The sequence below is a fragment of the Oncorhynchus mykiss genome, chromosome 24 (genome assembly GCF_057628025.1).
Source record: "Oncorhynchus mykiss isolate SJ-2025 chromosome 24, ASM5762802v1, whole genome shotgun sequence".
Lineage (NCBI taxonomy): Eukaryota > Metazoa > Chordata > Actinopteri > Salmoniformes > Salmonidae > Oncorhynchus > Oncorhynchus mykiss.
Genome location: NC_143045.1, coordinates 7059850 through 7074172, shown reverse-complemented (window position 1 = coordinate 7074172; position 14323 = coordinate 7059850). Strand labels below are relative to the sequence as shown.

Below are 14323 nucleotides of genomic sequence, written 5' to 3'. Positions count from 1 at the left end.
GCACGAAATGCCTATGGCCAGTCCAATCCTGTTTTCAAGGAAGAATAACAGAGCTTGCCTATCTTGTGTCAATGAACTCAAACATAAATACATAATTCAAGTATCCATCTCCAATAGAATGTCCTCCCCTCAAAACATATGAAGGAAAAGAGGAAGGGGATGTAGTGGGTAGAAGTGTCAAAGAGTTTAACTGTCAAAGGCAAACTTGCATCAATAATTCTGCAAAGTTGCCTTGCACGCCTGCAGCACGAATCCACTGGGTGGGCTCTTCCATTAAGTGCGTTTAGACGAATCAAGATCGTGCTGTTCCAGCGAAGCGTAGTAGTGTGCTCGACGGATGAGACTTCGCTGAAGACGAAGCTTTCCTTTTACTCAATCTTACATTTTACACACTGTTAGTGTATTGAATTTTCTAACAGCCTGCCGATTTCTGAACCCCATTAACCCAATGATGGAGTTATCCTTGATGTCAGCGCAGGTAAGAAACCCTCTGCTCTAATTGTAATATGTAACGACATCACGTTGTTAAGGCTACAATTACGCTAATCAAGTAATGTAGTGAACACTTATTATGAGATAACGGACAGACTACTGTTTTTCAAAGTATGCTACTGTTTTTCAAGGTAGCCTACGTCATAGCACGTGTGGCGCAACAGTAACCTGCAGTGTCTTACTTACTTCAGCACAGGTGAATGGCATTTGGATGCAGACAGGTGACCGACATGATGCGCGCTGTTGTGTTGGGTAGGCTATCAGGGGCAGAAAGGGATTAGGTAATTTCTTGCTGTTGTTAAATGAATGACTGCAGGAAAATGATCACCTCGGGCAAATTGTTCCATCTAGAATATATATATATATATTTTTTAAAGAGTATAAACCTGGCAACTTAGTACTTTTACTAGCCTCCCTCAACCTCCACCACTACTAATAACAGACTAATAATAAGCATAATCATTGTCATACATTTATAATGAGATGGAAATTATAGCCTAATGATCATGCAGATTTGTCACTGCGTTTACCTTTCACTGACATCCATGTGTGTAGGTACCCAGTGCTATTGCATTATTCCTTTTGAAGTTGAGAGGTTTCCTGGACTCCTGCTGGTTATTGCAACAATTTACATTACCCACTTCATCGTTTTTTGAAAGGTTATGTACACAGAACAAACATAAACACAACATGTGTCTTCCCATTCTTCTCTGCAGATCATCTCAAGCTCTGTCAGGTTGGATGGGGAGCGTCGCTGCACAGCTATTTTCAGGCCTCTCCAGAGATGTTTGATCGGGTTCAAGTCCGGGCTCTGGCTGGGCCACTCAGTGACATTCAGAGACTTGTCCCAAAGCCACTCCTGCGTTGTCTTGGTTGTGTGCTTAGGGTCACTGTCCTTTTGGAAAGTGAAACCTCTCCCCAGTCTGAGGTCCTGAGCGCTCTGGAGCAGGTTTTCATCAAGGATCTCTCTGTACTTTGCTCCGTTCATCTTTCCCTTGATCCTGACTAGTCTCCCAGTCCTTGCAACTGAAAAACATCCTCACAGCATGATGCTGCCACCACCATGCTTCACCGCATAGACGGTGCCAGGCTTCCACCTAACGTGACGCTTGGCATTCAGGCCAAAATGTCCAATCCTGGTTTCATCAGACCAGATACCTTTTGGCAATCTCCAAGTGGGCTGTCAAGGTTCCTTTTACTTAGGAGTGGCTTTTGTCTGGCAACTCAACCATAAAGGCCTGATTGGTGGAGTGCTGCAGAGATGGTGTCCTTGTGGAAGGTTCTTCCATCTCCACAGAGAAACTCTGGAGCTCTGTCAGAGTGACCATTGAGTTCTTGGTCACCTCCCTGACCAAAGCCTTTCTCCCCCGATTGCTCAGTTTGGCTTGGTGGACAGCTCAAGGAAGAGTCTTGGTGGTTCCAAGCTTTTTCCATTCAAGAATGATGGAGGCCACTGTGCTCTTGGGGACATTCAATGCTGCCAAATATTTTTGGTACCCTTCCCCAGATCTGTTCCTCCACACAATCCTGTCTCGGAGCTCTTCGGACAATTACTTCAACATCATGTCTTGGTTTTTGCTCTGACATGCACTGTCAACTGTGGGACCTAATATAGACAACAGGTGTTTGCCTTTCCAAATCATGCCCAATTAATTGAATTTACTACAGGTGGACTCCAATCCAGTTGTAGAAACATCTCAAGGATGATCAATGGAAACAGGATACACCTTGGTTTAACTCCCAAAAAATGTTAAACAAATCACAATATATTTTATATTTGAGATTCTTCAAAGTAGCCACCCTTTGCCTTGATGACAGCTTTGCACACTCTTGGCATTCTCTCAACCAGCTTCACTTGGAATGCTTTTCCAACAGTCTTGAAGGAGTTCCCACACATGCTGAGCACTTGTTGGCTGCTTTTACTTCTCTCTGCGCTCCAACTCATTCCAAACCATCTAATTTGGGTTGAGGTCGGGTGATTGTTGAGACCAGGTCATCTGATGCAGCACTCCATAGTTTTGATGTATTCACTATTATTCTACAATGTAGAAAATAGTAAAAATAAAGAAAAACCATTGAATGGTTGGTGTGTCCAAACTTTTGTTTGTACTGTATGTAAATTGGTTTTCTCTGTTTTTTACTTTTAATACATTTGCAAAAATGTCTAAAAATCTGTTTTCCCTCTGTCATTATGTGCTGTTATTTGTAGATTTGTGGGGGAGGAGGGGTTATGTATTCCGTTTCAGAATAAGGCTGCAACGTAACAAAATGTGGAAAAGGTTAAGGGGTCTGAATACTTTCCAAATGCACTGTAACTTTAACCCATTGTATAAGAGATTCTCCAAAATTTGATTCTAGTTGTACTTCAGAATATGCTATGAATACCAGACCTGGTTTCCTAGAGTGATCTATTGTTTCAAGGACTTGTCTTATATTATCGTCAATGTATCTTCCATGTAAAAAAAAGCTGTCTGATCAGGATGAATAATATCCGACAACACATTTTTTTATTGTATGTGCTGTGCATTTTGCAAGGATGTTTGCATTACAACACTGAAGTGGCCTCCAGTTTTTTTTTTTGGACTGGATCTTTATACTTACCATCTCTGTCCTGTTTCAGTAATAGTGAAATCAAACCTTCTTGCTGAGTACCTGATAGTTTAGCATTTTTATAGCGGTGGTTAAATCATGCTAATAATGGATCTTTGAGTAGTTTAAAAAAAGGGTTCATATACCTCCGCTGGTATGCCATCCAGCCCTGGATTTCCCCCTGGCCTAAAGGCTTCAATTGCATCAAGAAGTTCCTCCCCTGCAATTTGGCCCTCACACAAGTCTTTGTGTACAGGTCTATTATTAGGAAAAACATCCTTACAGTTAACTATAGTTAGTGGAAATGGAGGAGGCTAAAAATAGAACATATGCTTAAAGAACTTTGCTTCTTATTTCAAAACAATTTCTTGCTTTGATAAACGTTTTGTAAAAGTTTAGAATTTTCAAAAGTTAAGGCATATTAGCTCAAACAATCTCCTCCATTATTTTGATTATTTTACAGCTGAGTAAACTTGATGGAAGGGCATAAGCAGCTGGTAATAGTTTAATTAACTTTTTTTTAAATCAAGTGGCAGAATGTCAATGAGATGCCTGAAGTAGGGCACAGGCTTGCATGTACTGAGCATCTGCTCCATTGCCAAGCTGGTATAGTTATACTGTAGAAACACACAATGTTTGACAGTAAAAGCCACCGAGTGCTATGCGTTTTTCTCCACGTGTGCGCATTGGCATTGTTTTTGTATTGACAAATTGTGCTTGTATTGACAGATCATGCCAAAGTGTGATGGAAGGAAGGAATAAAGTTGAGCCAAAGAGTTTCACCATAATGTCTGTGGCACAACAAGACACACAGTAGATAAAGGTGGAGGATGATGGTAGCTGACAGAGACTGTCAAGTGCAGTGGAGTCGCTGCACTAGGTCATCCTCTTTCAAGAGATTTACTGTCACAGGCCAACAATCCCCTTCAGAATTGGCTTGCGTGCACAGATGCTTGCATTTGCGTGCATGTACATGCATGTGACCAAATAAGTGCATGAGAGTGCAGAGCGTATGCGAATGAGGTTGAGTAAATAAGAAGGCAACAGCGAGGATGTGTATGTTTCAGTGTGCCGTTATCTCTCGGGTTTATGTGAACTTCTGGTCAGCTTCGTCTGTCCTTAGTTCTCAGTCCTCTGGCCATCGCAGCAGATGGAGAGTCAATTATTGTGGCTTACAAGCATTGGACCAGACATCCCTGTTTTTGTACGTTTTTTTTTTTTTTACCATATACATCCTCTGTCCAGACTGTCATTCCTCTATGCTCCATGGACTTTTGGATGGGGGGCATAATTGAGAGGGTGGGGGACTGGGGGTGGAGAGGGTGATGAAGCATTAATAATGGAACAAAATGAGTCACATTGCAGCTGAGAAGGATTGGGATACATAGTGGCTGAACTACTGTTATCCTAATGGCCATGTAACTCTTGAGTTAGTCATAACAGCTAATACAAATGCATCAGGGGGTGGGTTACAAGATCATAGAAATGTTTAGTGTCCACATTAACAGTGGAAATGTTCACTTGTGGTAATATCCTACTTTAAATAATAATAATTTATTCTTTATGGTCCAGTTTGACAACGACACATCCGAGTCTCCATAGAAAATGTAATTGGTTGCACTTTAAATGCTTCCGCAAGCTAATCTCATGCAAAATGACTCAGATGTTCCTATAATAACTTTAGTAAAAGAGAGCTTTGCTACTTTCAACTCGATTTGGTTAATGTCTTTGTTTTCTGGGAGCTGAACCAAGGCCATTTCCAATTTGAATAATAATGAAAAGTAAACCGCTTACGGCAATCTAACAAATCAGCCAATTCAATTGTTATATTCTACCTTTTGGGAACTGTTTTATCTGAGAGTTTAACGTCTCCAGATAATTTGTAGTGGATAAAATGGTGAGATAACTTCTTAAATCGAAAAAGAATGTCTGAAAGTTGTGTATTATCCACTGACTCACTGGAGAAGGGTTGGGTGACGTTGATAGGAGTGGGGGGCCACAAAAAATCTGAACTCGTCATGAAGGGCTGTAGTGGCTTGCTGATTCTGCGTACCCACATCCATACCCACACATACTGTCGGAGCCAGCCCTACCCTTTTGGGGGCCCTAACCTCCAAGAGTGACAAAAAAAAAGTGTCCCCCCCCAGTCGGTAATTCGACCATGATTGCTACAAATTTACAGTGCCTTGCGAAAGTATTCGGCCCCCTTGAACTTTGCGACCTTTTGCCACATTTCAGGCTTCAAACGTAAAGATATAAAACTGTATTTTTTTGTGAAGAATCAACAACAAGTGGGACACAATCATGAAGTGGAACGACATTTATTGGATATTTCAAACTTTTTTAACAAATCAAAAACTGAAAAATTGGGCGTGCAAAATTATTCAGCCTCCTTAAGTTAATACTTTGTAGCGCCACCTTTTGCTGCGATTACAGCTGTAAGTCGCTTGGGGTATGTCTCTATCAGTTTTGCACATCGAGAGACTGACATTTTTTCCCATTCCTCCTTGCAAAACAGCTCGAGCTCAGTGAGGTTGGATGGAGAGCATTTGTGAGCAGCCGTTTTCAGTTCTTTCCACAGATTCTCGATTGGATTCAGGTCTGGACTTTGACTTGGCCATTCTAACACCTGGATATGTTTATTTTTGAACCATTCCATTGTAGATTTTGCTTTATGTTTTGGATCATTGTCTTGTTGGAAGACAAATCTCCGTCCCAGTCTCAGGTCTTTTGCAGACTCCATCAGGTTTTCTTCCAGAATGGTCCTGTATTTGGCTCCATCTATCTTCCCATCAATTTTAACCATCTTCCCTGTCCCTGCTGAAGAAAAGCAGGCCCAAACCATGATGCTGCCACCACCATGTTTGACAGTGGGGATGGTGTGTTCAGTGTAATGAGCTGTGTTGCTTTTACGCCAAACATAACGTTTTGCATTGTTGCCAAAAAGTTCAATTTTGGTTTCATCTGACCAGAGCACCTTCTTCCACATGTTTGGTGTGTCTCCCAGGTGGCTTGTGGCAAACTTTAAACTACACTTTTTATGGATATCTTTAAGAAATGGCTTTCTTCTTGCCACTCTTCCATAAAGGCCAGATTCGTGCAATATACGACTGATTGTTGTCCTATGGACAGAGTCTCCCACCTCAGCTGTAGATCTCTGCAGTTCATCCAGAGTGATCATGGGACTCTTGGCTGCATCTCTGATCAGTCTTCTCCTTGTATGAGCTGAAAGTTTAGAGGGACGGCCAGGTCTTGGTAGATTTGCAGTGGTCTGATACTCCTTCCATTTCAATATTATCGCTTGCACAGTGCTCATTGGGATGTTTAAATCTTGGGAAATATTTTTGTATCCAAATCCGGCTTTAAACTTCTTCACAACAGTATCTCGGACCTGCCTGGTGTGTTCCTTGTTCTTCATGATGCTCTCTGCGCTTTTAACGGACCTCTGAGACTATCACAGTGCAGGTGCATTTATACGGAGACTTGATTACACACAGGTGGATTGTATTTATCATCATTAGTCATTTAGGTCAACATTGGATCATTCAGAGATCCTCACTAAACTTCTGGAGAGAGTTTGCTGCACTGAAAGTAAAGGGGCTGAATAATTTTGCACGCCCAATTTTTCAGTTTTTGATTTGTTAAAAATGTTTGAAATATCCAATAAATGTCGTTCCACTTCATGATTGTGTCCCACTTGTTGTTGATTCTTCACAAAAAAATACAGTTTTATATCTTTATGTTTGAAGCCTGAAATGTGGCAAAAGGTCGTAAAGTTCAAGGGGGCCGAATACTTTCGCAAGGCACTGTAGATTAGAGGTCGCCCGATTTAGGATTTTTCAACGCCGATACCGATTATTGGAGGACCAAAAAAAGCCGATACCGATTAATTGGCCTATTTATTTATTTATATATATATATATATATATATATATATATATATATATATATATATATATATATATATATATATATATATATATTTGTAATAATGACAATTTCAACAATATTGAATGAACAATGAACACAATGTTTTACTTAATATAATACATAAATAAAATCTATTTAGTCTTAAATAAATAATGAAACATGCTCAATTTGATTTAAATAATGCAAAAACACAGGGTTGGAGAAGAAAGTAAAAGTGCAATATGTGCCATGTAAAAACGCTAACGTTTCAGTTCCTTCCTTAGAACATATGAAAGCTGGTGGTTCAATATTCCCAGTTCTTCAATATTCCTAGTTAAGAAGTTCTGGGTTGTAGTTATTATAGGAATTATGATGCGCCAACTATTTCTCTCTATACCATTTGTATTTCATATACCTTTGACTATTGGATGTTCTAATAGGCACTTTAGTATTGCCAGCCTAATCTCAGGAGTTGATAAGGTTGAAGTCAAACAGCGCCGTTCATCAAGCATTGCTAAGAGTTGCCGGCAAACACAGTAAAGTTCGAATGAATGCTTACGAGCCTGCTGCTGCCTACCACCGCTCAGTCAGACTGCTCTATCAAATATCAAATCATAGACTTAATTATAATATAATAAACACAGAAATACAAGCCTTTGGTTATTAATATGGTAAAATCCGGAAACTATCATTTGGAGAAAAAAAAAGTTTCTTCTTTTAGTGAAATATGGAACCGTTCTGTATCTCATCTAACAGGTGGCAACCCTAAGTCTAAATATCGCTGTTACATTGTACAACCTTCAATGTTATCATAATTATGTACATTTCTGGCAATTTAGTTCACAACTAGCTAGGCGGCCCAAACTGTTGCATGTACCCTGACTCTGCTTGAATGCATGAGAAGTGACACAATTTCCCTAGTTAATATTGCCTGCTAACATGAATTTATTTTAATTAAATATGCAGGTTTAAAAATATATACTTCTGGGTATTGATTTTAAGAAAGGCATTGATGTTTATGGTTAGGTACATTTGTGCAAAGATTGTGCTTTTTTCGGCAATGTGCCGAAATCATCACCTGTTTGGCGAAGTTGAAGTAGACTGTGATTCGATGATAAATTAACAGCCACCACATTGATTATACAGTGGGGAGAACAAGTATTTGATACACTGCCGATTTTGCAGGTTTTCCTACTTACAAAGCATGTAGAGGTCTGTAATTTTTATCATAGGTACACTTCAACTGTGAGAGACGGAATCCAGAAAAATCCAGAAAATCACATTGTATGATTTTTAAGTAATTAATTAGCATTTTATTGCATGACATAAGTATTTGATACATCAGAAAAGCATAATATAATATATTATGTAATATTTGGTACAGAAACCTTTGTTTGCAATTACAGAGATCATACGTTTCCTGTAGTTCTTGACCAGGTTTGCACACACTGCAGCAGGGATTTTGGCCCACTCCTCCATACAGACCTTCTCCAGATCCTTCAGGTTTCGGGGCTGTCGCTGGGCAATACAGACTTTCAGCTCCCTCCAAAGATTTTCTATTGGGTTCAGGTCTGGAGACTGGCTAGGCCACTCCAGGACCTTGAGATGCTTCTTACAGAGCCACTCCTTAGTTGCCCTGGCTGTGTGTTTCGGGTCGTTGTCATGCTGGAAGACCCAGCCACGACCCATCTTCAATGCTCTTACTGAGGGAAGGAGGTTGTTGGCCAAGATCTCGCGATACATGGCCCCATCCATCCTCCACTCAATACGGTGCAGTCACCCTGTCCCCTTTGCAGAAAAGCATCCCCAAAGAATGATGTTTCCACCTCCATGCTTCACGGTTGGGATGGTGTTCTTGGGGTTGTACTCATCCTTCTTCTTCCTCCAAACACGGCGAGTGGAGTTTAGACCAAAAAGCTCTATTTTTGTCTCATCAGACCACATGATCGTCTCCCATTCCTCCTCTGGATCATCCAGATGGTCATTGGCAAACTTCAGACGGGCCTGGACATGCGCTGGCTTGAGCAGGGGGACCTTGTGTGCTCTGCAGTATTTTAATCCATGACAGCGTAGTGTGTTACTAATGGTTTTCTTTGAGACTGTGGTCCCAGCTCTCTTCAGGTCATTGACCAGGTCCTGCCGTGTAGTTCTGGGCTGAACCCTCACCTTCCTCATGATCATTGATGCCCCACGAGGTGAGATCTTGCATGGAGCCCCAGACCGAGGGTGATTGATCGTCTTCTTGAACTTCTTCCATTTTCTAATAATTGCACCAACAGTTGTTGCCTTCTCACCAAGCTGCTTGCCTATTGTGCTGTAGCCCATCCCAGCCTTGTGCAGGTCTACAATTTCATCCCTGATGTCCTTACACCCTCTCTGGTCTTGGCCATTGTGGAGAGGTTGGAGTCTGTTTGATTGAGTGTATGGACAGGTGTCTTTTATACAGGTAACGAGTTCAAACAGGTGCAGTTAATACAGGTAATGAGTGGAGAACAGGAGGGCTTCTTAAAGAAAAACTAACAGGTCTGTGAGAGCCAGAATTCGTACTTGTTGGTAGGTGATCAAATACTTATGTCATGCAATAAAATGCAAATTAATTACTTAAAAATCATACAATGTGAGTTTCTGGATTTTTGTTTTCGATTCCGTCTCTCACAGTTGAAGTGGTCCTATAATAAAAATTATAGACCTCTACATGCTTTGTAAGTAGGAAAACCTGCAAAATCTGCAGTGTACCAAATACTTGTTCTCCCCACTGTATGCAACACAGGACAAGCTAGTTAACCTAGTAATTTCATCAACCATGTGTAGTTAACTAGTGAAAAATATTTATCGTTTTTAAAAGATAAGTTTAATGCTAGCTAGCAACTTACTTTGGCCCCTTGCTGCACTCGCGTAACAGGTGGGCAACCTGCCAGGCAGTGTCCTCGCGGATTGCAATGTAATAGGCCATATTCGGCGTCCGATTACCGATTGTTATGAAAACTTGAAATCGGCCCTGATTAATCGGTCGACCTCTAGTTTAGATAGCTGGCTAGACTAATTTACCAATCAAAAAAGGTTTTGCTGACATAGGCTAATTGAGTGGCTGTCAGTGACTGACATAACAACAGAAACAAGATGAAATTACACCTGTGTATTCTACTATTCTAACTCTGTTCAGAGTTTCAATAAATCAAATCAAATTTTATTCGTCACATGCACCGAATACAATAGCTGTAGACCTTACAGTGAAATGCTTAATTACAAGCCCCTAACCAGCAATGCAGTTTGAAAAATATGAATAAGAATTAGAAATAAAAGTAACAAGTAGTTAAAGAGCAGCAGTAAAACAACAGAGTCAATGTGCGGGGGCACCGATTAGTCGTGGTAATTGAGGTAATATGTACAGTGCATTGCGAAAGTATTCGGCCCCCTTGAACTTTGCGACCTTTTGCCACATTTCAGGCTTCAAACATAAAGATATAAAACTGTATTTTTTTGTGAAGAATCAACAACAAGTGGGACACAATCATGAAGTGGAACGACATTTATTGGATATTTCAAACTTTTTTAACAAATCAAAAACTGAAAAATTGGGCGTGCAAAATTATTCAGCCCCTTTACTTTCAGTGCAGCAAACTCTCTCCAGAAGTTCAGTGAGGATCTCTGAATGATCCAATGTTGACCTAAATGACTAATGATGATACATACAATCCACCTGTGTGTAATCAAGTCTCCGTATAAATGCACCTGCACTATGATAGTCTCAGAGGTCCGTTAAAAGCGCAGAGAGCATCATGAATAACAAGGAACACACCAGGCAGGTCCGAGATACTGTTGTGAAGAAGTTTAAAGCCGGATTTGGATACAAAAAGATTTCCCAAGCTTTAAACATCCCAAGGAGCACTGTGCAAGTGATAATATTGAAATGGAAGGAGTATCAGACCACTGCAAATCTACCAAGACCTGGCCGTCCCTCTAAACTTTCAGCTCATACAAGGAGAAGACTGATCAGAGATGCAGCCAAGAGGCCCATGATCACTCTGGATGAACTGCAGAGATCTACAGCTGAGGTGGGAGACTCTGTCCATAGGACAACAATCAGTCGTATATTGCACAAATCTGGCCTTTATGGAAGAGTGGCAAGAAGAAAGCCATTTCTTAAAGATATCCATAAAAAGTGTCGTTTAAAGTTTGCCACAAGCCACCTGGGAGACACACCAAACATGTGGAAGAAGGTGCTCTGGTCAGATGAAACCAAAATTGAACTTTTTGGCAACAATGCAAAACGTTATGTTTGGCGTAAAAGCAACACAGCTCATCACACTGAACACACCATCCCCACTGTCAAACATGGTGGTGGCAGCATCATGGTTTGGGCCTGCTTTTCTTCAGCAGGGACAGGGAAGATGGTTAAAATTGATGGGAAGATGGATGGAGCCAAATACAGGACCATTCTGGAAGAAAACCTGATGGAGTCTGCAAAAGACCTGAGACTGGGACAGAGATTTGTCTTCCAACAAGACAATGATCCAAAACATAAAGCAAAATCTACAATGGAATGGTTCAAAAATAAACATATCCAGGTGTTAGAATGGCCAAGTCAAAGTCCAGACCTGAATCCAATCGAGAATCTGTGGAAAGAACTGAAAACTGCTGTTCACAAATGCTCTCCATCCAACCTCACTGAGCTTGAGCTGTTTTGCAAGGAGGAATGGGAAAAAATGTCAGTCTCTCAATGTGCAAAACTGATAGAGACATACCCCATGCGACTTACAGCTGTAATCGCAGCAAAAGGTGGCGCTACAAAGTATTAACTTAAGGGGGCTGAATAATTTTGCATGCCCAATTTTTCAGTTTTTGATTTGTTAAAAAAGTTTGAAATATCCAATAAATGTCGTTCCACTTCATGATTGTGTCCCACTTGTTGTTGATTCTTCACAAAAAAATACAGTTTTATATCTTTATGTTTGAAGCCTGAAATGTGGCAAAAGGTTGCAAAGTTCAAGGGGGCCGAATACTTTCGCAAGGCACTGTACAATCACGCCCCATGATGGCTCAGAGGCTACCAAACTAGGAGGCACACAGCAGCCCAAGCACACACAGGTTCCACCGGCTCCAATAAGGGTTTTACAGAAGACACATTTCCCCTAATACTCACCCAAGAAGCCTGAACTGTCAGAGCCCCATATAGGGAACCATAACCTGCTACTTCATGGCTATACACACTGACAAGCTGCCAATAGACCCCACAGTTCCAAAAACATTACTTACCTTGTGAGCCTGAAATGTCAGAACTCGTACAAGGAACTGCAAGTCCAAAATAACAGAACTCCTGACTTGGTGAAGTGCACGGCAGCCCGGGGCTCAAACCCACTGGAATCCTGCAGTAACCCAGAAACTGTGTACTCACACGTTGCCACGGCAGCCCGAGGCTCAAACCCACAGGAAACTGTGGTAACCCTGATAATGCGCACTTTACGCTGTGCCGCACCTCAAGTCAGCCCAAGGCGCAAATCCACAGGGAACTGTGGTAACCCAGATAAGTCTGCAACCTGGAAGCTGCCTAACACCCACTCCCGGACTCAGCCATAAGAACACTATGAGCCACACTGGGAGCAGTTACATTCAAGCGATTAAAATCTCACAAAGGAATGTGGGGATCCCCAACTCGCTGCGAAACAGACATCACCAATCGTCAGGCCCCTGAACAATGCCCAATAAGACGCCACACCCCAAGTGGAGTGGGCACGCACACTGCTAGGCGACCCTTGTCCTTTGCTGTCACGTGACAGGGAGATAGCCTCCACAATCCAATGAGAAAGTGCCCTACCCCGAGCTGGATTAGCGAAACAGACAAAAAGCTGGGCACAAACGTAGATATCCTTGTCAAACATGGTGGTGGCAGCATCATGGTTTGGGCCTGCTTTTCTTCAGCAGGGACAGGGAAGATGGTTAAAATTGATGGGAAGATGGATGGAGCCAAATACAGGACCATTCTGGAAGAAAACCTGATGGAGTCTGCAAAAGACCTGAGACTGGGACAGAGATTTGTCTTCCAACAAGACAATGATCCAAAACATAAAGCAAAATCTACAATGGAATGGTTCAAAAATAAACATATCCAGGTGTTAGAATGGCCAAGTCAAAGTCCAGACCTGAATCCAATCGAGAATCTGTGGAAAGAACTGAAAACTGCTGTTCACAAATGCTCTCCATCCAACCTCACTGAGCTTGAGCTGTTTTGCAAGGAGGAATGGGAAAAAATGTCAGTCTCTCAATGTGCAAAACTGATAGAGACATACCCCATGCGACTTACAGCTGTAATCGCAGCAAAAGGTGGCGCTACAAAGTATTAACTTAAGGGGGCTGAATAATTTTGCATGCCCAATTTTTCAGTTTTTGATTTGTTAAAAAAGTTTGAAATATCCAATAAATGTCGTTCCACTTCATGATTGTGTCCCACTTGTTGTTGATTCTTCACAAAAAAATACAGTTTTATATCTTTATGTTTGAAGCCTGAAATGTGGCAAAAGGTTGCAAAGTTCAAGGGGGCCGAATACTTTCGCAAGGCACTGTACAATCACGCCCCATGATGGCTCAGAGGCTACCAAACTAGGAGGCACACAGCAGCCCAAGCACACACAGGTTCCACCGGCTCCAATAAGGGTTTTACAGAAGACACATTTCCCCTAATACTCACCCAAGAAGCCTGAACTGTCAGAGCCCCATATAGGGAACCATAACCTGCTACTTCATGGCTATACACACTGACAAGCTGCCAATAGACCCCACAGTTCCAAAAACATTACTTACCTTGTGAGCCTGAAATGTCAGAACTCGTACAAGGAACTGCAAGTCCAAAATAACAGAACTCCTGACTTGGTGAAGTGCACGGCAGCCCGGGGCTCAAACCCACTGGAATCCTGCAGTAACCCAGAAACTGTGTACTCACACGTTGCCACGGCAGCCCGAGGCTCAAACCCACAGGAAACTGTGGTAACCCTGATAATGCGCACTTTACGCTGTGCCGCACCTCAAGTCAGCCCAAGGCGCAAATCCACAGGGAACTGTGGTAACCCAGATAAGTCTGCAACCTGGAAGCTGCCTAACACCCACTCCCGGACTCAGCCATAAGAACACTATGAGCCACACTGGGAGCAGTTACATTCAAGCGATTAAAATCTCACAAAGGAATGTGGGGATCCCCAACTCGCTGCGAAACAGACATCACCAATCGTCAGGCCCCTGAACAATGCCCAATAAGACGCCACACCCCAAGTGGAGTGGGCACGCACACTGCTAGGCGACCCTTGTCCTTTGCTGTCACGTGACAGGGAGATAGCCTCCA

At 41.9% G+C, this 14323-nt stretch overlaps 1 protein-coding gene across 1 annotated transcript in view; it reads left to right on the top strand.

Moving 5' to 3' along the window:
* The first annotated feature begins 320 nt into the window (after positions 1-320).
* Positions 321-14323, top strand: part of LOC118944082 (uncharacterized protein C14orf132-like) — a 37013-nt gene continuing 23010 nt past the window's right edge. Inside the window, exon 1 of the mRNA XM_090218156.1 lies at positions 321-478. Coding sequence (XP_090074282.1) covers positions 449-478 — 30 coding nt within the window. The 5' untranslated portion in view covers positions 321-448. The remainder of the gene's footprint in view (positions 479-14323) is intronic.